Here is a 22,311-nt window from a genome sequence, read left to right on the forward strand (position 1 = left end):
ACATACATTTTAAATCCAATTTTTAAAAAATGCGCTCCTGCAAGAAGCTTTTGATTTTTAAAAATGTGTTCAGAGTTTGAATCGTATTAAACCGCAAAGGCAATTAAATCGGAAAATACATTACTTGGACCAATTTCAGAACAAGTTTCAGCTTTAATCAACTGCGGTACAGAGATGAAAAAAAATGAAATTTAAATCATATTGAATTGGCTTTCCTGGGAAATTAGCTACATTTACACAGAGATCGATACATCGAGGGGTTGTAACAGGTTTTATCTTGAAAAGACACCTTTAATTTCTTTTAAGGGATGATAAATGAAGAAATTTAAAAAGCAAGTTTGTTTTTAATAAGGTGTTTTACTGAAAGTTAATTAAATAGAACAATTTGGGTAACACATTTGCTAAAGGTTCTGTTTTTCTCTCTCGATGATGGGTATTTTTTTTTTGTGTGTGTGTATGTCGCTCGATTTCCTTTTTCTTGGCTGGGTTTTACCACAGCGGAAGGTGTTTGGCTCTGGCGCCGGGGATCTGTGCTCCCGAGAGCGGCCAGGCGGTGACGCGGGGCCATGGGAGGGGAGATCGAGAGAGAGGGAGGGAATGAGACGGGCACCTCCGGCTATAAAAACAAGCGAGAGCTCACAGCGACTGAATGAATTGCGACCCGCCGTGTTGGGAGCTTGACAGCGGCTAGAAAGAGAGAGAGAGAGAGAGACAAGGACATCAGTCACAGCGGCACTTGGGGGAAATAAATAAAGGGTCGAGAAAGTCAGTGCAGATCTGGACTGGTGCGCATTTAAAAAATCCCAAAAAAAAAACCAGGGAAAGTTTACTTTCCTCCCCATTAGTTTGTCTTTTTTTTTAGAAACAAAGTGGATCTCGCGCCGCTGAAATTTACCTGAAATTAACCCGACCACCTGGAACTGGGTGTCAAGTTTTGACGACTTTTGTTTTGCAAAGGATCTTTTGGGGTTTTTTTTTTAAAGTTGTTTTCTTTTAAAGTGATTAGAAAATAGGGAAGGAATCTTTATTTTTTTTCTTTGACTTAAGTTTTTTTGTTTGGTAAAGGAGATGGAAACACTCGTGTGTTTGGTTATCCTGCTCTGCGCTGCGGCTGAGGTAAGCGTTGCTCAGTGTTTACAATTCTTTTACAAGGACTTTGTGTGTGTGTGTATTATGTGTCTATATATCGCCTCAATTCTGCTTTAAATTATCCTGATCATCACTAGAGTGTGGGTCCTGTGATCAGTGTGTATGTGGGGTATCGTTCACCTGAGGAAGGAGGAAGCCTCCGAAAGCTTGTGGAATTTAAAATAAATTTGTTGGACTATAACTTGGTGTTGTAAAATTGTTTACAATATGTGGGGTAAGAGAGAGAGAGACTCCTAACTTTATCTAACCTGCCAGCTGCTTTTAAACATTCTTTGAAGACATAACCTGCACGGATTACTGCAAATAATCTGCCTCCAAGGCTTCCCCTCACAGATCCTGGTAAATTTATTGCAAAGTGAAGGATTTGTTTAAAGTTTACTGCAAATTTGCAATTTTAATGTGGGAGGGGTGTGGGTAGGATTTATTATGGTGTCAGCCTTGATTCTGGTAGCACTCTCGCCTCTGGGTCACAGGGTCGTGGGTTCAAGCCCCCTCCAGAGACTTGGCCAAATAATCCAGGATGACACTCCCAGTGCAGTACTGAGGGAGGGTTGCATCGTCTGAGGCGCCGTCCTTCAGATGAGACTTTAAACTGAGGCCCCGTCTGCCCTCTCAGGTGGATGTAAAAGATCCCATGACACTATTCGAAGACGAGCAGGGGAGTTCTCCCTGGTGTCCTGGCCAATATTTATCCCTCAATCAACATCACTATAAACAGATTATCTGGTCATTATCAAATTGCTGTTTGTGGGACCTTGCTGTGTGCAACTTGGCTGCTGTGTTTCCTACATTACAACAGTGACTACACTTCAAAAGTACTTCATTGGCTGAAAAGCACTTTGGGATGACCTGAGGTTGTGAAAGTTGCTACATAAATGCAAGACTTCCTTTTTTTTTTAAACAGGGAGGGTGAAAAGCCGGGGGAGCTTATTTTCAATGGGACATTGTCCTGGGAGACCTTTTTACTTTCTGTCACGCGTTTCACTGTGGTTCATCTAATTTCTTCACGTACTTGGCAAAAGAATTAAAATTTGCTGCATTTTGAAGAGGGTAGTGTCCCTTTAATTTGGGTACCAATTCCATGCCCTCTCCCCAGCCTCAGAAGGGTTAATTTGCCCTGTTGCTCAGGGAGGTCCCATTAGGGTAGTTGTGAACCTCACATTAATGCTCGATCTCGGTGCTGCCTCTGATGAGATCATTAGTTCTCATGGATCAGATTTGAGGAAGTAATGGGGTTATATCTGATAAATCAGAGTCAGGCGCTGGAGACTGCAATACAGGGATTCGTCCTGACTTGCTGAGCTGCAGACACTGGGATCACTCTGAGTGCAAGACACGCTGAGCTTACAGATGGCGGGCAGGTCTGATCAGGCACCAGGCTCCCTCTTTTCTCGCCACACTTTTGACCAGGTGATAAAAGAAAGTCTTGCATTTATCTAGCGCCTTTCACAACCTCAGGACGTCCCAAACCTCGTTACGGCCAATGAAGTGCCTTTTGAAGTGTAGTCACTGTTGTAATGTAGGAAACATGACAGCCAATTTGAGCACAGCAAGATCCCACAAACAGCAATGTGATAATGACCAGGGAATCGTTTTTTTTTAGTGATGTTGGTTGAGGGATAAATATTGGCCAGGGAGATCTCCCCTGCTCTTATTCAAAATAACAACAACAACTTGCATTTATATAGCACCTTTAACATTATAAAATGTCCCAAGATGCTTCACAGGAGCGTCATCAAACAAAATTTGACACCAAGCCTCATTAGGAGATATCAGGACAGGTGACCAAAAGCTTGGTCAAAGAGGTAGGTTTTAAGGAGCGTCTTAAAGGAGGAGAGAGAGGTAGAGAGGCTTAGGGAGGGAATTCTAGAGTTTAGGACCTAGGCAGCTGAAGGCATGGCCGCCAATGGTGGAGTGATTAAAATCGGGAATGTGTAGGAGGCCAGAAATGGAGGAGCGCAGAGATCTTGGAGGGTTCTACGGCTGGAGGAGGTTACAGAGCTAGGGAGGGGAGAGGCCCTGGAGGGATTTGAAAACAAGGATGAGAATTTTAAAATCGAGGCATTCCCGGATCGGGAGCCAATTTGGATCAGCGAGCACAGGGGTGATGGGTGAACGGGACTTGGTGCGAGTTAGGATACGGGCAGCAGAGTTTTGGATGAGCTCAAGTTTATGGAGGGTGGAAGATGGGAGGCCGGCCAGGAGAGGATTGGAATAGTCCTGTCTGGAGATAACAAAGGCATGGATGAGGGTTTCAGCAGCAGATGAGCTGAGGCGGGGGCGGACACGGGTGATGTTACAGAGGTGGAAGTAGGCGGTCTTGGTGATGGAACGGATATGTGGTTGGAAGCTCATCTCCAGGTCAAATAGGGCGCCAAGGTTGTGAACGGTTTGGTTCAGCCTCAGACAGTGGCCGGGGAGAGGGGTGGAGTCAGTGGTGAGGGAACGGAATTTGCAGCGGGGACCGAAGACAACGGTCCTGTGCCGTGGGATCTTTTACATCCACCCGAGAGGGCAGACTCGGTTTAGCGTCCCATCCGAAAGGCAGCGCCTCGGACAGTGCAGCACTCCCTCAGGGCTGCAGGGGAGTTTCAGCGTAGGCTTTGTGCTCAAATCTCTGGAGTGGGGCTTGAACCCACGACCTTCTGACTCAGAGCCAAGGCAGCAGACTCCCTCCCTTCTCGCCAAGGGAGACCTGTTCTTTCACCACTTCTTCCTGTCTGCCACTGGTAAAGAGCAGCAGGGTGGGTGTCTTGATGCCAAGTCACGATACTCCGCACATGCACGCTGGCCTTGATGTGACAGACGGCCCATGCTTGCACTTCCTCCCTTTGCCACCGGTTTCACAATGCGACCCAGTGGCACGATTTAAAGGTGGATTCAGGAGAGCTGCTCCATTTGGCCTCTCTCCCGACACCTGGCCTCTGGCGGGAAAAGGGTAATTGGGTTGGGGGGGGGGGGTGGGGGCAGTGGTTCCCAATGGGCGCTGCCAGGGGCGTAGCGTGCGGGATCCTGACATCGGACAGGGAGAGGAGGAGACTTTCTACCTGATACCCTAGGCCAGGCTGACGCTCCGGTCCTGGAGGTGAAAGGTCAGCTGACTGCCAAAATCTCCCCTCACAACGAACCCTCTCAACAACACACCCTTTTCTATTGGTTCCTCGCCCGGCTACTTGTTTGGTTCCGGGGTGAGTTAGGTTTTAAAGCAAAAAACACCCATTAAATTGAAGTTTAAGAAATACAAATTGGGCTAAAAGGAAAAGGGGAAGAGAGAGTGGGGGAGGGCTGGAGAATTAAAGTATTTATTTTTAAAGAAAACTTAAATTTGAGTGTTTGGTGTTTTGTTTGGTCGATAATGATCAATACTCTAACAAAGAGCCGGCACGGGCCCGATGGGCCGAATGGCCTCCGTCTGTGCTGTAACCATTCTATGGTGAGTCTATACCCGGGGTTTTAGTGTACTTCTTTATTGATATAACGCTGGTGTTTATTTCAGCGCCACAGTCTGTGAGCTGAAGATGAATAAAACCAGTCAGGCCCCCCGAGAGAATAGTTACTTCCCTTCGACCTGTCAGAGTTAAAAGTCTGCAGGCAATTTCGTAACAGAGACATTCTTGTTGAAGTGTAATTGCGAATCCTAGTAATGAAGTGCGCTGGAGGTCATTTGGCTTGGTGTGGCTGGCCGTGCTATTTCTAGCTGTGCTGAGTCATGTCTCTCAATGGACAGGTCCCATCAAACAACACTGAGACCTCGCGAGAGGTGAGGAGACATGGCAGGGAGATGATGTGACAAGATCAGTGTCTCAGTGCTCCCCCCCCCCCACCCCACCGACCCCTGCAGTAATATCATTTCCAGGTGCAGGAGTAAACTACACGCTGAGAGGGGACATTTTGGAGACCTGACGACGCCCACCTCAATACAAGAAGCGATGATTAGATTTTGCTCAACGGAAGCTCGAGGGACATCACCTCATCTTTCGATTTGGCACATTACAGCCTTCTGGCCCATTTCCTTAGACAGCAGGTGCTGGCAATGGTTCTGCTGTTTCCATTTGCACCTTCTCTGGGCCCATCTTTTGTTTCTTAACCTGTCCCATTACCACCCCCTTTTGCCTTGCACCATCATCCCTTTTGTCACTTAATCACTTCTGCCCTCCAGACCTTCCCTTTTGTTCTTTCCTCCCTTCCCCCTTTCCCTGGATTTGCACTTGTTTGAAAACTTCTACGTTCTTCCAGTTCAGATGAACGGTCATCGACCTGAAACGTTAACTCTGTTTCTCTGCACGGATACTGCCCGACCCGCTGAGTGTTTCCAGCATTTTCTGTTTTAATGTTAGATTTTGTTTGTCTTGTTATAAATTGGACCCTGCGCATTAAATCCTAGAACATCACCACAAGTTTGATAAAACCATGCCCCCAACAGGAAAAATGTTTAAGCTATTGTCCACGTAGTGATGTAAGAGTGTGCCATTTACATGGTGTATTTAATATTTAAATTTATGAGGTGTCAGCCATGGCTCAGTGGTAGCAGTCTCATGTCTGAGTCACAAGGTCGTGGGTTCAAGTCCCACTCCAGACTTGAGCACATAATCCAAGCTGACGCTCCAGTGCAGTACTGAGGGAGCGCTGCACTGTCGGAGTTGCTGTCTTTTGCATGAGACGATAAACTGAGGCCCCGTCTGCCCTCTCGGGGGAATGTAAAAGATCCCACAGCACTATTTCAAAGAAGAGCAGGGGGAGTTCTTTCTCCCTGGTGTCCTGGCCGATATTTATCTCTCAACCAACAAAAAGCAAATTATCTGGTCATTATCAGGTTGCTGTTTGGTGGGACCTTGCTGTGGGATGGGATCTTTTTTTTTATTCGTTCATGGGATGTGGGTGTCGCTGGCGAGGCCGGCATTTATTGCCCATCCCTAAATGCCCTTGAGAACATTTACCTGAGGAAGGAGGAAGCCTCCGAAAGCTTGTGAATTTAAAATAAAATTGCTGGACTATAACTTGGTGTTGTAAAATTGTTTACAATTGTCAACCCCAGTCCATCACCGGCATCTCCACATCTTGAGAAGGTGGTGGTGAGCCGCCTTCTTGAACCGCTGCAGTCCGTGTGGTGAAGGTTCTCCCACAGTGCTATTAGGAAGGGAGTTCCAGGATTTTGACCCAGCGACGATGAAGGGACGGCGATATATTTCCAAGTCGGGATGGTGTGTGACTTGGAGGGGAACGTGCAGGTGGTGTTGTTCCCATGTACCTGCTGCTCTTGTTCTTCTAGGTGGTAGAGGTCGCGGGTTTGGGAGGTGCTGTCGAAGAAGCCTTGGCGAGTTGCTGCAGTGCATCCTGTGGATGGTACACACTGCAGCCACTGTGCTACATCTAATAGAGAGGGCAGACAGGACCATCCGAAAGACAGCATAGGAATGGATTAATGCACCATAGAGGCAAAGGGATGCACAATCATTCACAGTGAAGCCCAGTGAATGCTAGCTTGAATGTTACTGTGTAACTCTTTAATCATGGCTGAGTGTAAGATACTGAGCTCAATATCCTCACTGGTAGCTGACTGGCAGAGTCCTTGAGAATAGGACCCCTATATCCTGAGACCCCGTTGTCTGCAGACCTGCCTGGCTCGGGGTTGGGGGGGCGGTGGGGGGATAGTGCTTTTTTGTTCAAGCACCATTAATAGATTTCCAATCTTCAATGGCTTCAAACCTTTGGTGAAAAGCAACTATTTCTGCCCTGTGGTGGGAGTTTTCTGAGCCCCCCTTACTGTCCTGGTTCTGAGTGACTGTGGTATGTATGAGGCTGGGATGGTGGTGAATACTTTTATCTTCACACCCTTAATTCCTCTGTCAGTACAACTGGCTTGTTCAGTAATGGCGTGCTAAAGAATTTCCAATGTGTCATCATATTGCACTCAGATACACTAACTGCAGGCCTCCATTCAATAAAATATGTCCAAACAAAGATTCTTAAAGAGACAGGAACGGTATCTGGAAAAATTATTGCAACGCTGCTGGTCAGGGTCATTGCTCAGGGGCCGAGGGTAGTGAGCACCTTCTGCAATGCACCCAATTTACCTTCGATTAATTTAAATTACAATATCAGACACACTATCCGCCACACCTGGTCTCTCAGTATGCAAAGCACAGAAATGGAAAATTACCCCAAACCATCTCCCAAAGATTACACATTACTCTATATATTATATACTAATATAATTTGCATTCTGTTTTATGTATAGATACATTACTCAGTATATTATATTCTGGCTGTGTTATATACATTTCTTAGTATATTATACTATGTTTAATATATACTCTATTATACTGTCTATATTATATATATATATATATATATATATATATGCACACACATTACCCAGTATATTATATGCATTCTGTTTCATGTATATGTATATATATTACTCAGTGTATTATATACTGTCTGTTTTATAGCACATTATTCACTATTTCCGATACTGATCTGTAACTCACTAGGGATATCCATTATTGTATGGGGTAGATTTTTCCCGTCCTTGCCTTGGTGAGAAACCGTCTGAACCCCTCGATTAAATTCCAGCCTGTAACTCACTCCCAGCTAACCATTATTTTATATATAAACCACCCGGATCTCTCAATTAGATTCCTGCCTGTAACTCATTCCTAGGTATCTGTTATTTTATACATAAACCACCCGAACCCCTTGGTTAGATTCTGGCCTGCAGCTTGCACTATTTCTCTCTCTGTATGTCTATCTATATATCTCACACCCTGATCTTTGGTAGCACTCTCACCTCTGAGTCAGAAGGTTGTGCGTTCAAGCCCCACTCTAGAGACTTGGGCACATAATCTGAGGGAGGTGCTGCACTGTCAGAGGTGCCGTCTTTTGGATGAGACGAGGTCCCATCTGCTCTCTCAGTTGGAAGTAAAAGATCCCATGGCACAATTTCAAAGAAGAGCAGGGGAGCTGTCCCAAATACACTGGCCAATATTTATCCCTCAATCACTAAAACAAACGATCTGGTCATTATCACATTGCTGTTTGTGGGATCTTGCTGTGCGCAAATTGGCTGCTGCATTTCCTACATCACAACGGTGACTACACTTTAAAAGAACTTCATTGGCTGTAAAGTGGTTGGGACGCCCTGAGGCCATGAAAGGTGCTAAATAAATGCAAGTCTTTTTTTCTTTTTCTGCGTTACGCACAGTACAACATGCAATAACCTCCCTATCTGGTTCGCTATAATCACCAAGACCAAATGCAGCAGACAGGAGCTAAGTGCCTGCAGAAGGCTGATTGATGTTTGTCTCGTCCAACCCAGGTGGAGAGTAGCTGCGGACCAGCGTGCCACTGCCCCGATGCCCCTCCCAGCTGTGCCCCAGGCATCAGCTTGGTGATCGATGGCTGCAACTGTTGCAAGGTCTGTGCCCGGCAGTTCAACCAGGATTGCAGCGCCATGGAACCCTGCGACCACATCAAGGGACTCGAGTGTAACTTCGGCTCCAGTGACGTCGCCACGCGGGGCATCTGCCGAGGTAAGTCAAGAGTTTGACCGGGTAAAATGAGTCAGGATGCTGAGCGGGAAGAGCCTGCTTATTGTTCACTGGCGATTGAATTATTAAAGGCATCAATCTGATGTCTCAAGGAAACTTGATCATCGGTAGCCTCGTGGTTATTCGTAACCAGTAGCAACCCTCATGGTTATTCGTAACCCTCATGATTATTAGTAACTTGTAGTAACCCTCGTGGTTATTAGTAATCAGTAGCCTCAGGGCAATTACTAACCCATAGTAACCCTCGTGGTTATTAGCAATCAGTAGCCTCGGGGCAATTACTAACCCATAGTAACCCTCGTGGTTATTAGTAATCAGTAGCCTCGGGGCAATTACTAACCCATAGTAACCCTCGTGGTTATTAGTAATCAGTAGCCTCATGGCTATTACTAACCCATGGTAACCCTTGTGGTTATTAGTAATCAGTAGTAACCCTTGTGGTTATTAGTAACCCGAAGTAACCCTTGTGGTTATTAGTAATCAGTAGCCTCATGGTTATTGGTGACCCGGAGGTCATGGGTTTAAATCCCACCATTCAACAAATCTGGTAATTTGTTAGCCGGCACCAAACGATGACCATGCAAACTGCCAGACTGTTGGTTCACTAATACCCTTCAGCGAAGGGAGCCTGCCATCCCAACCTGGCCTAGCCTACAGGTGACTCCAATCCCACGTAACGTGGTTGACTCTTAATGCCCTCGGGGTAACTGGGAGGAGCAATAAATACTGTCTTCTGATGCCCACTTCCCAAGAACAAATAAAATGTTGGCCAACCACACAATTAAAAAAAACACAGATGATTTGGTCATTATCTCATTGCTATTTGTGGGATCTTGCTGTGCGCAAATTGGGCTGTCGCGTTTCCCTACATTACAACAGTGACTACACTTTAAACAAAGTACATAATTGGCTGTGAAGCACTTTGGGACGTCCTGAGATAGTGAAAGACGCTATATAAATGCAAGTTCTTTCTTTTTACTCTCTGCCTGCTGAAGCTTTTCAGAGCACCGATCCAGGCTGCTAATACACAGCAGGTTCATCAGCATCCGAAAAGAGAGGTTAACATTTCGTGACTGAGTCCTTCGTCTCTACGCACGAGGACTCTCCGCCCCAACCTTTAACCCATCTTTTTTAACAGTTGCTGATGGCAATTCCTGTTTTTTTTTATATGTACTTTGAAGACAATGATGTCATCCTTCCCAGAATGCATTGTATGAGAGATGGCATGTCAACCCCTGACCCACATGCCCGGGGGGACGGTTACACGGCAGTACTGACAGAGGTCAGAGAACCTCTGGGACAGGATGTCATCGCGCCATAAACTCAACTAAGACTTAGAATCATAGAATGATGCAGCACAGGAGGAGGCCATTCAGCCCATCGTACCTGTGCTGGCTCTTGGAAAGAGCTATCTAATTCGTCCCATTCCCCTGCTCTTTCCCCGTAGCCCTGCAAATTTTTCCCCTTCGAGTATTTATCCAGTTCCCTTTTGAAAGTTAGTATTGAATCTGCTTCCACCGCCCTTTCAGGAAGTCTGTACCAGATCTAAACATCTCGGTGGCTTTTCCAAACCTTTGCTGAAGATCTTTAAGCCTAGAAGTTTCTGTTGCGTGTTGAATGTTCCACATGACGGTAATGTCATGTTTTTGTTTTGATGTTCTAGCCAAATCCGAAGGAAGGCCTTGTGAGTTTGGTGGGAATATCTACCAGAACGGAGAGAACTTTCAACCCAACTGCAAGCACCAGTGTACCTGCATCGATGGAGTGGTGGGCTGTATGCCCCTCTGTCCCCAGGAGTTCTCTCTACCAACCGTAGACTGCCCCAAACCTCGGCTGGTCAAGATACTGGGCCAGTGCTGCGAGGAATGGACCTGCGACACCAACCACATTGGCGAAGACTCTGGAGATAGCACCGAGGACATAGACGACTCGATGAGTTACGAAGAGATTGGAGACCAGCCGGATGCAGAACCGCTTTCCAGCAATGAGCTGACTGAGCTCGTCAGGGGAGGCTTAAAGATAGAACCAGGTAGGACAGCAGTTATTCATTCATGGGTTGGTTGATTCCTTCCAACTGCCCCCTTAATAGGAAGAGATTGAGGAATCTGTGGCTCCCTGATTACTGCTTTTAAGGGCCGGTGGAACTGGGCCATAAACTCCAGGAAATCCCCAAGTTCGAGCTTTGGGCCTGTGCTGTGCTGGCCATCAGCTGAGGATAGTGTGTAGGGTGCTACAATGGGCCTCACCGCCCCTAGGCCAGGGGAGGGAAAATAACCAGCCAGTGTTCCCTCTGATGATCACTATCCAGTGACCCCCTGCTAGAAAGTGTGTGTGTGTGCACGCGCTTGCCCACAAGGACAGGCTTGGCCTGGGCAGTGATGAACCTCATGGTCAAATAGCCTGCTGACACTCGCCGTTTCGGCTCGCACATAGAGTGGCCATTCGAAAGAGGTACATGGAGGGCCTCTACTGCCTGTGGAACCATATCTCAGTGCCTTCAGGAGAGGAGGGAGGAGAAATATAAAGACGCGAGCCCACCTCCCACGGCATTGCGCACAGGAAGTCAAGACCAAGTGTAGTCTTCAGGTGAAGCAGGATTAGAGAGTGAGGGATAACTGGACCAGGGCACACAGACATAATTCAGTCCCCATTTTCAAAACATACCTTCTGTCCTAATTTTTATATTTCCATTATAAATTTTTATGTCTATGTCTACAATGCAACACTGCCTATGTAAACTTGTAACGCTGTAAGAATGTGACATAGGCAGTTTCCATTATAAATGTTGTCACAGGAATTTACGACGGAAAAAATTGAGAGGAAAGTCTGTGCGGATGTAAGGTTTTTAATATATCCAATAGATTTGAACAGCTCATTCCCCTAAATATAACATAACCATTGTATTTGCACTCGGTTGGGGTTGAATTTCCACACTGATTCACCCGATCGTCGGCTGTAACTTTGGCAGGCGACCCGCGTAAACCCTGGAGAAAAGGTGTAAATGCAGCTTAATCCGTTTCTCCGGGGTTGCTGCGGAGTTACAGGGAGAACTCCCTGCAGAAATTCGACCCCGAATACTCGTGTGTATCTGCTGGTTACCGTCCACCGCGTCAGGGAAGGAGAGTGTGTTCTTGATGAGGATTTGTTTCTCTCTGCAGCCTGGAGAGCGCAGGCCCGCGATCGTAAGTCCGACAGGTCAAAGTGCCTGGTTCAGACTACCGACTGGTCGCGGTGCTCCAAGACTTGTGGTATCGGCATCTCCACCAGAGTGACCAGTGACAATCCCCAGTGCAAACTGATGAAGGAGACCCGCCTCTGCCAGCTCCGTCCCTGCGACCTGCCAATCATCACCAACCTTAAGGTAAGGGGTTGCTCATCGCGGTTTGTTGTACAAGTGATTGACTGCACCGTCTGATAACCGGTGTCAACGCTCCTAAACTGGGCCACAACAGAAAGAAAGAAAGCTTGCATTTATATAGCCCCTTTCGTGACCTCAGGACGTCCCAACACGCTTTACAGCCAATGAAGTAATTTTTGGAGTGTAGTCGCTGCTGTAATGTAGGAAACGCAGCAGCCAATTTGCGCACAGCAAGATCCCACAAACAACAATGAAATAATGACCAGATAATCTGTTTTAGTGATGATGTTGCGGGATAAATATTGGTCAGGACATCGGGAAGAACTCCCCTGCTCTTCTTCAAAATGGTGCCATGGGATCTTTTACATCCACCTAAGGGCAGACGAAGCCTTGGTTTAATGTCTCAGTCAAAAGACGGGCAACTCCCAACAGTGCAGCACTCCCTCAGTACTGCCCTGGAGTATCAGCCTAAGATTTTGTGCTCAAGTCTCTGGAGTGGGACTTCAATTAAGAATCTTCTAACTCAGAGATGAGAGTGCTACCAACTGAGCCATGGCATTATACCTGGGCGGTCTGGATTGCTTTGGCATCATGGATATGAAATGGCAAGATTATTTGGTTCCAGTCCTGTAAAGATCCATATTCCATGAGTTAAGGGTACGTGCAAGACTTGGCCTTTCCTATGCTGTTGCAATGTAATGACAAGGTCACAGTCAGTTTGCCTTGTAAATGGGCGGGAACATTTGCTGATCTGTGCGACCGACAGGTGAGACACCCTTCCCCCGCTCCTGGTATCGCACATTGATCCGATCGGCCCTGTGGAGGTGGGAGGTGGGGGTTTGGAGTTAGTCTGTCATTTGGATTTGTGTTTATCGTGAGGGGGCCCTATTAAGTAATTCTCTTTCCTCGTTTGCAGAAGGGCAAGAAGTGCTTCAGAATGAAGAAGGCCAAGGAGCCCGTGCGATTCACCTACGCGGGCTGCGCCAGCGTGCGGAGGTACAAGCCCCGCTGGTGCGGCTCGTGCACGGACGGGCGCTGCTGTACCCCGTCGCAGACCCGCACCATCCACGTGCGCTTCCGCTGCGAGGACGGCGAGACCTTCTCCAAGAGCATGATGTGGACCAACAAGTGCCGGTGCCACTACAACTGCCCGTTCCAGAACGAGATCTCCTACCCTCACTACATGCTGCACAACGACATTCACAAGTTCTCCGAGTAAGCACGGCGAGGATGGACGCTCAAGAGAGGAAAAAAAAAATAAACTTCTGCATTGTCAAGACTGGCGGCCATTTGCTGTGCCCACTAGTCCACTCTGCTGCCTATTCACGTCTACACTGGCAGCTATACCAGTCCAGTTCACTGACCTACTTAACCAACCCTAAAGACTAGACTGACGGCCATTCGTAGAATCTGCTCTCGTGGCGCATTTGAACTTTGAACTTCAGGGCTGGCGGTGGCTATTTGTCGTGCCTGTTGACCTTGATTTCCAGTGGTCCACGTACAGTACTCCTCTTGTAGCTCTTCGAGCCTCTTCTTTTGCGGGCTTGTTGCTCCATTAAGCCAACACGTCGTTGCCTTGGAAACCGACCGGCCGTTAAAGGCGAAGACTGCGTTGATCGGAAAGGAACCGAGAAAAGTGAGATCTTCCCAATTGATTCAAAAGAATGAGACTGGCTGTTAAGCTTTGCTCTTCTGAAAATGAAGTTTAAAATAAAGGGATAAAGAACACAGGCAGACTACATCTAGCCAACAAACACTAGCCTTTAAGCTTCAGTTGAATAGGTTGGTTTGCGACTAAAATCTCTTCTAAACCAGTTTTCAGGCTCGGTTTAGAACAGATCGAATTAACTGTAACAAAAAAAATTCACATTGACATTTTTTTCCTAATCTAATTTAATCAGAGTTGATGTGGTTGTATATAAAGTTGCAGATGGATTTTTATTGTTATTTAAGGTCGTTGGACATGGTTTCTTTTCAAAGTTGAAAACGGGATTGGGACATCTATCTAGTGCATATCTGAATGTAATACAGAAAAAATAAGGAGTTCTTATTTCTGAATTGTGGCTGGTTTCTGTTTCTCCTACGGTACTGCTTTAAAACCACTCAAAAAATACCTGAGAAGGTGGCCATCTGCAAGATGGCTTAAGATATCCATCTGCAGAAAGACCTGTGATGGTCAACTTCAAGAAAGCATATTATAGCAGTCTCTGAGGAGGCTTAAGATGGCCACCTCCCAGGAAGCTTAAGATGGTTTACTCCAAGGAGCCTTATTTAAAGCTTTTGTTTTTTTAACTTTACACTGAGACATCAACTTCGTCTGAAACTTTGTCCAACGCCACCGACAATTTCTGGTAGATTCTAAGACATTCTGCCACGGCACTTCTGAACGAGCTGACGAACACTGCATCAGATGGAGAGTCAGGGCCTGACGAACACGGCATCAGATGGAGAGTCAGGGTCTGATGGAGAGTCAGGGTCTGACGAACACTGCATCAGATGGAGAGTCAGGGTCTGATGAACACTGCATCAGATGGAGAGTCAGGGTCTGACGAACACGGCATCAGATGGAGAGTCAGGGTCTGACTAACACTGCATCAGATGGAGAGTCAGGGTCTGACGAACACGGCATCAGATGGAGAGTCAGGGTCTGATGGAGAGTCAGGGTCTGATGGAGAGTCAGGGTCTGACTAGTTTTCTATTAGAGAAGTGGAGCACTGTATTCTGATATCGACGATTGGCAAGAGTTAAGTGTTAATGAAGAAGAGCTTGAATTGCAAGGCACCCAGACCCCATGCTCTAACACCTTGACAAACCTCTTTTTAAAAGATTTCCTTGAATATTTTATTAATTGATCTTTCTTCCTACTTTTTGGGTTCTCTTCCCCTGCCCCACACCACACAAGAATGTCGAATAAGTCAGTAATCAAAACCGCAAGTTTAACCTAACCCGGCCGGCGGGAACGGAGCAGGTTTGGGTCCGACGCCCGGTTTACTCCCCGCCCGATTTTACGCTGCGTTGAAGTCAATGGAATCAAACTCAACCCGTTCCCACCAGGTGGGTCAGGTTAAAATTGGGGCTAAAGTGTTGGGGTGGCCAGAAGATCAGACCAGGTTGCTTTATCCTCTGAAAGACTTTCTCTGACAGCCTAAGGTCCAACACTTAGTGTGTGGGGAATATTGGATGCCCCAAATTTGTGTCAACACCCTGGTGCACCAGCATACTGCGGACCCTAGTGAAATGCCCGTCCCCTTTGACCTCCACTATCACTAAGACACTCTGAGGAAGCAGTAAGCCCCCGTGGTGATCACTCGCCCTCTAACTTTGTAGCTGACTATATGTTTGTGACTTCCCCCCCTTTTTTTGCCCCTTAGTTTCCCCCATTGCCAATCCGTTACAGCAAGGCTGTTAAAAGGATTCGATCGGGTATATACGGAGAAATGATTTCCTCTGGCGCGGGGAATCAAGAACGAGAGGGTCATAACCCTAAAATTAGAGCTAGGCCGTTCAGGAGGGAAATCAGGAAGCACTTTTTCACATAAAGGGGTGGTAGAAATCTGGAACTCTCTCCCCCAACAGACTGTGGATGGTGGGGGACAATTGGAGCTTTCAAGACTGAGATCGATAGATTTTTGTTGGGTAAGGGTATCAACGGATACGGAGCAAAAGCAGGTAAATGGAGTTGAGGTACGGATCAGCTATGATCTAATTGAATGGCAGAGCAGGCTCGAGGGGCTGAATGGCCTACTCCTGTTACTATATTCCTGAAGCCATTGTATCATTTGTAGAGATGGATGAGCCAGAGTCTTCATGGAGAGCGTTTGGCAAACCTTTGCCTTAGATTGGCATCTCCCTCACGGCCACAGTGCAAAGGATGGGAAAGTGCATTTTGATCCAATGTTGAGTTGTGTTTGTAAACAAATGGAGGAAAAGGTTTGCCAAATGCTTTGTTCATGCAGTCAGCACAAAAAAACAAAATCGGGTCTATTATTTGAATTTGGGCGGTGCTCAGTCATTTTGAGTCCAGTTCCTCCCAACTCTGAAATGCAACCCAGGTCCAGAGGGTGAGACCAGGAGTTTAAGAATGGGTCATTGTATTAGAGAAAGTCTTAACTTTGGGTCAATGAAATTCAGCACGAGGAAGCTAAGCAGCCCGTTAGAAAGCACAGACTTTCACTGGTCCAACTGTCATAAGGAGACTCGTTATAAACGACGTCAGGCCATTAAATTATAGAAACTCATGTTCTCCATCTGTTGTGGCAGTAGAGATTAACTCTTGAATGTGCACTGTGCAACGTGAGATGTGAATATTTTAGTATCAGGCAGCTATTGCCTGTGCACTGAGGTGGACCTTCCTACAGTAACTCTATTTAATTTGTACTCTTATTTTTCCCCCCCCCCTTAAAACAAACTTCACGGCAGTGGAGTGAATCCGAAATGAACATGCTTCATTTTCGAAGCGCGATGAGACAACTGTAGAGGGTCGTGTGTAGTAAATATTCTGTGTGTATATTTAAAGACTTTTTTTTTTGTTCTGTTTGTGTTTAATGTATTTCTCGGTGTCTGCCAGTATTACTGTAATGTGGAGATGTGGCTGTATTTTTATCTGATCAGTTAGAATAGATTTGTGTGACAACCTGCACTCACGTGTGGGCCTATAACGTTAAGAGAGACGTAGAGGAGAACAACCTTGCCAGGTAAAGCATAACCTTGATGTGTTTGAGTTTGTCAAGGTGGTGGGATATAGAGGTCAAGATGGTTGAATTGAAGTGAGAAGATGTCCAAATTCGGAGCAATCCCATCTAATGGTGCACTGTGGTTCACACAACATCTTTTCACCTCTAAAACCGCCCCAGGCTGATGGTTTAATGGTCTCTTCCGGTTGTAAGGATATTACATGTGAAAGAAAGTTGGGCAGATGCTGGTGTGTGTGGGGACACACACCAGGATCAATGAATGCAATTGTCCATAATTCGGCATTAAACACAGTGGGAAAAGACTCCAAAAAAAACCACATGGTATCCCCGGCCTGGATTTGCTTTTTTTTGAATGAACATGGCAAAATCCAACTAACTGCTCCAGTGTGGCAGAGAGAGGTAACCAGTGGGCCAAGGCACCAGAATATGGAAATTGGATCCAATCTTTACGCTCATAAAGCAAGAATGTGGCTGGGCTGAGGGGAGCACGAGCAAAGTAGGGGAAAACTGCAATCAACGTGCCGACAGAAACCACCCTCCCCATCACTCCCAAATACATCTCTTGGGGTTGAGTGCAAAGTGCCTGAGGCAGGTGTTCTGTCTGTAGTTATACCAATAGTTGCAACAACCCACCACACACTCTCAGTTTGAATTGTAGAGGTGCAGAAGGGATGGAAGAAGCTGACTCCCTCCATCCTGAACCCTATTCTTCTGCCTTTGACTTAGTAATACTGAATGTAGCCACATTCTGACTCCCTGGGTTGCTCCTCCAGTGTTTTACTGCTCTCTTGTTAATATATGATTTCAATATAAGTTTGCAGATGAATAAATAGTGTTGTATATACTGATGTTTTGCACATATTGTAATTAGAATAATGTCTTTATAGAAACATAAATACTTAATTTCGTAATAAATATTTTAAACATTTTATAATAAAAGATGAATCCTGTGGGGTTTTTTTCATTCTCTTCCTTCCCCTGTTGTGATTTGTTATTTTGATTGCATTTTTAAAAAACTTTGCAGAGGACACACACTTCCTGTTGTTACAAGTTCTGGTCACGCTTTCGTGCCAACATTTACCATTGTGAATTGCTACCTTAACGTTTCCCATTCAATTTTGCTATGTCAACAGTCACAGTGTAGTTGGGGGGCTATGGCCACTAGACGGCACTGCAGTACATGTTTCTGAAGCCTCAGCCCCAACCTCATCATCAATGCATGATGGGCAATTTGCTGGTAAAATTCAGCACGTAGCCTGTGACCGATATACACAGGTCTCCGGGACTGAGGGAGCTGTAGGCTCATTGAGAAGAGGTGGATCTGGTTGAACAGATTGGTGTTGACATGAGGAGTTGTGGTTGTTCGGGGTGGGTTGGGAGAGGGCGGTTCTGGTAGGTACAGGAAAGGGGTGGATATACAGTGGGGTGACGTTGACCTCACTGTCTATCCACGGCAGAGAGAGGCGAATGGACAGTGAGAAGAGCAGGCACTGGCATGGGGAAGATATGTAGCTACAATACGACGGGCAGTACTGGCAGCAGGGATGCTGGTGCTAGCTGCACAGTGGGGTGAGGATGCTACCACTGTGTTGGCCTTCATTCAGTGGCAGCAATCGCGCCCTCGTTTGCATAAGGTAAGAATACCGACCCCCATTTTGAGGCCGTTACCGCCTTGTTGACGCCTGGAGAAGCAAATGAAAATCGACCCCAAGTTTAACCCAATATAAACTTACCTCTTCTGTTCCCATTTCCCCTGTTTTAATTTCCAATACTAGTCTCACTTTACATTATCCAAACTATTAAACGCTTAAGCCTCTTTGGCCTTACCTCATAGCTCATCCTCTTTACACTCAGATCAGTTCTGTCACTCCTCTCTGCACCTGCTCCAGTGCTCGTATATCATTTTATGATGGGCTGACTCGAATTGAGCACAGGGCTCCAAAGGTCGCCTGATCGGTGCATGTTAAAGCTTCACCATGGCCTCTGACCCTCGAATGTTCTGTCTGCAACAATGACAGTCGGTCCTCAGAGGGAATGGGACTTTCACCCACTGGATGGTTGAACCTGGGCCATTTACAACACCATTGCGGAGCCTCCCTCGGATGGTGAGGCAGGGAATGGCTGTGAGGCAGTTTCCGCAGGTTAAGGGGGAGCCAGGGGTCCGGGGTGGTGGAGATGCAGGGGGGTGGATTTCAGAAGGATTTGCCAACTTCCCATTAGGCCATGATGGATCAGCTCTGCGATCGATAGGACGGCCAAATTAACTTTATAACATTTTTAATTCCTCCTCTCCTGAGGCCCTTAGCAAAGGCCAAACACCATGAACGCACCCAGCATCACTAGGCCGCTAAGTATGTGCTTCCCTCATACAGGACATATGAAAATAGATATCTTTAAAATTATGAAGGGGTTTGATAGGGCAGAGAGTGATGTGGGCAAAACTAAAGGCCATAAATATAAGATAGTCACTAATAAATCCAGTAAGGAATTCAGGATAAATTTCTTTAACCAGAAAGTGGTTAGAATGTGGAGCTTGCTACCCCAAGGAGTGGTTGAGGTGAATAGCATCGATGCATTTAAGGGCAAGCTAGATAAACGCATGAGGGAGAAAGGAATAGAAGGGTATGCTGATAGGGTGAGATGATGTAAGGAGGGAGGAGGCTCGTGTGGAGCATAAACACTGGCATAGACCAGTTGGGCCGAATGGCCTGTTTCTGTGCTGTAAATTCTCTGTAATTCTATGTCAGGATAGGAAAAGATCGACTAATCCTTCGAGCCAGCCCTGTCCACCATCCAACCATCTCTCCCCACTGCCCCCCCGCGCCCCACCACCACCCCGCAATTTCCCCACAGCCACGCACTCTCCTGGGAAAATGTCTAGCCACATCTGGCGGTAACTTTGACAGGTAGATAAAGGGGTGGGGGAGGGGGGGAGCTCCCGTAAACAGGTTGGGCCCCAAACTCCACCCTCCGCCCACCCAAATGGCGGCATTTTCCCATTGCAACAGGAGAGGAAAATCGGGGAGTGGGGTCGGGCGGGTGGCGGCGATGGGGGATTGTACTCTACTGATCCATTATTTTTGGTGAACTAGAGTCTTGAGCGTGCGACACAGACTGAAAATAACACTTTCCATTGTCGGACTGGATGAAAAACAAGAAAGAAAGGATTTGTATTTATATCGTGCCTTTCATGACCTCAGGAAGTCCCAAAGCGCTTCACAGTCAATGAAGTCCTTTTGAAGTGTAGTCACTGCTGTAATGTGGGGCGACGCAGCAGCCAATTTGAGCACAGCAAGGTCCCACAAACAGCAATGAGGTAATGATCAGATAACAAAGTTAGTTGAGGGATGAATATTGGCCAGGACACTGGGGAGAACTCCCCTGCTCTTCTTCGAATAATACCATGGGATCATTTTCATCCACCTGAGAGGGCAGACGGGGCCCCGGTTTAACGTCTCATCCGAAAGACGGCACCTCATACAGCGCAGCACTCCCTCAGTACTGCACTGGAGCGTCAGTCTAGATTATGTGCTCAAGTCCCTGGAGAGAGACTTGAACCCATGATCTTCCAACCAAGAGAGCTACCACTGAGCCAAGGCTGACAAAGCTTTGCTTTGTGCTGGATATTCACTCTGTACCAATGTGTTCCCGGCCCACACACATGGTAAACCCCCCCCCAACCCCCACTCCTTCCGTCTCTGCCAAAGAGAAAACAAGGAATCAAATCAGCATGGGACACCCTCTCTCAGCTTGGATTACAGCATCAGTCACAAATAAACCCTAAGAGACCTGTTTACGTACAGCATTCTGCAGGAAACATGCTTAGTGCAATCAAGAGGACATAGTGTCACATAACTAACCAGTGCCCAGAATCTGATCAGCGTTCGAATCCCTGGCAGTGGAAAACTTGCTGCATTATTCTTAGCAGTGACCACATGTCAGGTTCGTGAAAGCTGCCCTGGACTTGTGGTTTCTAAATCAGTCAACAAACAAACAAACAAACAAACGGTTTACATAGCAACTTTCATGGAACAGACATCCCCGGGCACTTCACAGCAGATCTGAGGGCCCTGAGCAGGAAGTGGGAGAGAAGCTACAGGAAGTGAAAGAGAGGCTACAGGAAGTGGCCACGTGCATAGCCAAAGAGGCATGTTGGCAAGAGAGGTGGCAGGGATATAGGGGAGAGGTGGCAGGGATACAGGGGGAGAGGTGACAGGGGTATAGGGGGAGAGGTGACAGGGGTATAGGGGGAGAGGTGGCAGGGATACAGGGGGAGAGGTGACAGGGGTATAGGGGGAGAGGTGACAGGGATATAGGGGAGAGGTGGCAGGGATATAGGGGGAGAGGTGACAGGGGTATAGGGGGAGAGGTGGCAGGGATATAGGGGAGAGGTGGCAGGGATATAGGGGGAGAGGTGGCAGGGATATAGGGGAAAGGTGGCAGGGATATAGGGGGAGAGGTGGCAGGGATATAGGGGGAGAGGTGGCAGGGATATAGGGGAAAGGTGGCAGGGATATAGGGGAGAGGTGGCAGGGATACAGGGGAGAGGTGACAGGGGTATAGGGGGAGAGGTGACAGGGATATAGGGGAGAGGTGACAGGGGTATGGGGGGAGAGGTGGCAGGGATATAGGGGGAGAGGTGGCAGGGATATAGGGGGAGAGGTGGCAGGGGTATAGGGGGAGAGGTGGCAGGGGTATAGGGGGAGAGGTGGCAGGGATATAGGGGAGAGGTGGCAGGGATATAGGGGAGAGGTGGCAGGGATATAGGGGAGAGGTGGCAGGGATATAGGGGAGAGGTGGCAGGGATATAGGGGAGAGGTGGCAGGGATATAGGGGGAGAGGTGACAGGGATACAGGGGGAGAGGTGGCAGGGATATAGGGGAAAGGTGGCAGGGATATAGGGGGAGAGGTGACAGGGATACAGGGGGAGAGGTGGCAGGGATACAGGGGGAGAGGTGGCAGGGATATAGGGGAGAGGTGGCAGGGATATAGGGGAGAGGTGGCAGGGGTATAGGGGGAGAGGTGACAGGGATACAGGGGGAGAGGTGGCAGGGATACAGGGGGAGAGGTGGCAGGGATATAGGGGAGAGGTGGCAGGGATATAGGGGGAGAGGTGACAGGGATACAGGGGGAGAGGTGGCAGGGATATAGGGGAGAGGTGGCAGGGATATAGGGGAGAGGTAGCAGGGATATAGGGGGAGAGGTGACAGGGATACAGGGGGAGAGGTGGCAGGGATATAGGGGAAAGGTGGCAGGGATATAGGGGAATGGTGGCAGGGATATAGGGGGAGAGGTGGCAGGGATATAGGGGAAAGGTGGCAGGGATATAGGGGAATGGTGGCAGGGATATAGGGGGAGAGGTGACAGGGATATAGGGGAGAGGTGGCAGGGATATAGGGGGAGAGGTGACAGGGATACAGGGGGAGAGGTGGCAGGGATATAGGGGAGAGGTGGCAGGGATATAGGGGAGAGGTGGCAGGGATATAGGGGGAGAGGTGACAGGGATACAGGGGGAGAGGTGGCAGGGATATAGGGGAGAGGTGGCAGGGATATAGGGGGA

General features: G+C 47.5%; 1 protein-coding gene across 1 annotated transcript; it reads left to right on the forward strand.

The window, feature by feature from the left end:
• The first annotated feature begins 642 nt into the window (after positions 1–642).
• Positions 643–17,690, forward strand: LOC137300476 (CCN family member 1-like). Its single transcript, XM_067969542.1, has 6 exons — positions 643–785; positions 1,066–1,116; positions 8,468–8,681; positions 10,363–10,728; positions 11,858–12,060; positions 12,974–17,690. Exons 2-6 carry the CDS (start codon positions 1,069–1,071, stop codon positions 13,274–13,276), a joined length of 1,134 nt encoding a protein of 377 aa, XP_067825643.1. The 5' UTR covers positions 643–785; positions 1,066–1,068; the 3' UTR covers positions 13,277–17,690.
• The last annotated feature ends 4,621 nt before the right edge of the window (positions 17,691–22,311 follow it).

Source organism: Heptranchias perlo, chromosome 31, assembly GCF_035084215.1.
Source record: "Heptranchias perlo isolate sHepPer1 chromosome 31, sHepPer1.hap1, whole genome shotgun sequence".
Taxonomy (NCBI): domain Eukaryota; kingdom Metazoa; phylum Chordata; class Chondrichthyes; order Hexanchiformes; family Hexanchidae; genus Heptranchias; species Heptranchias perlo.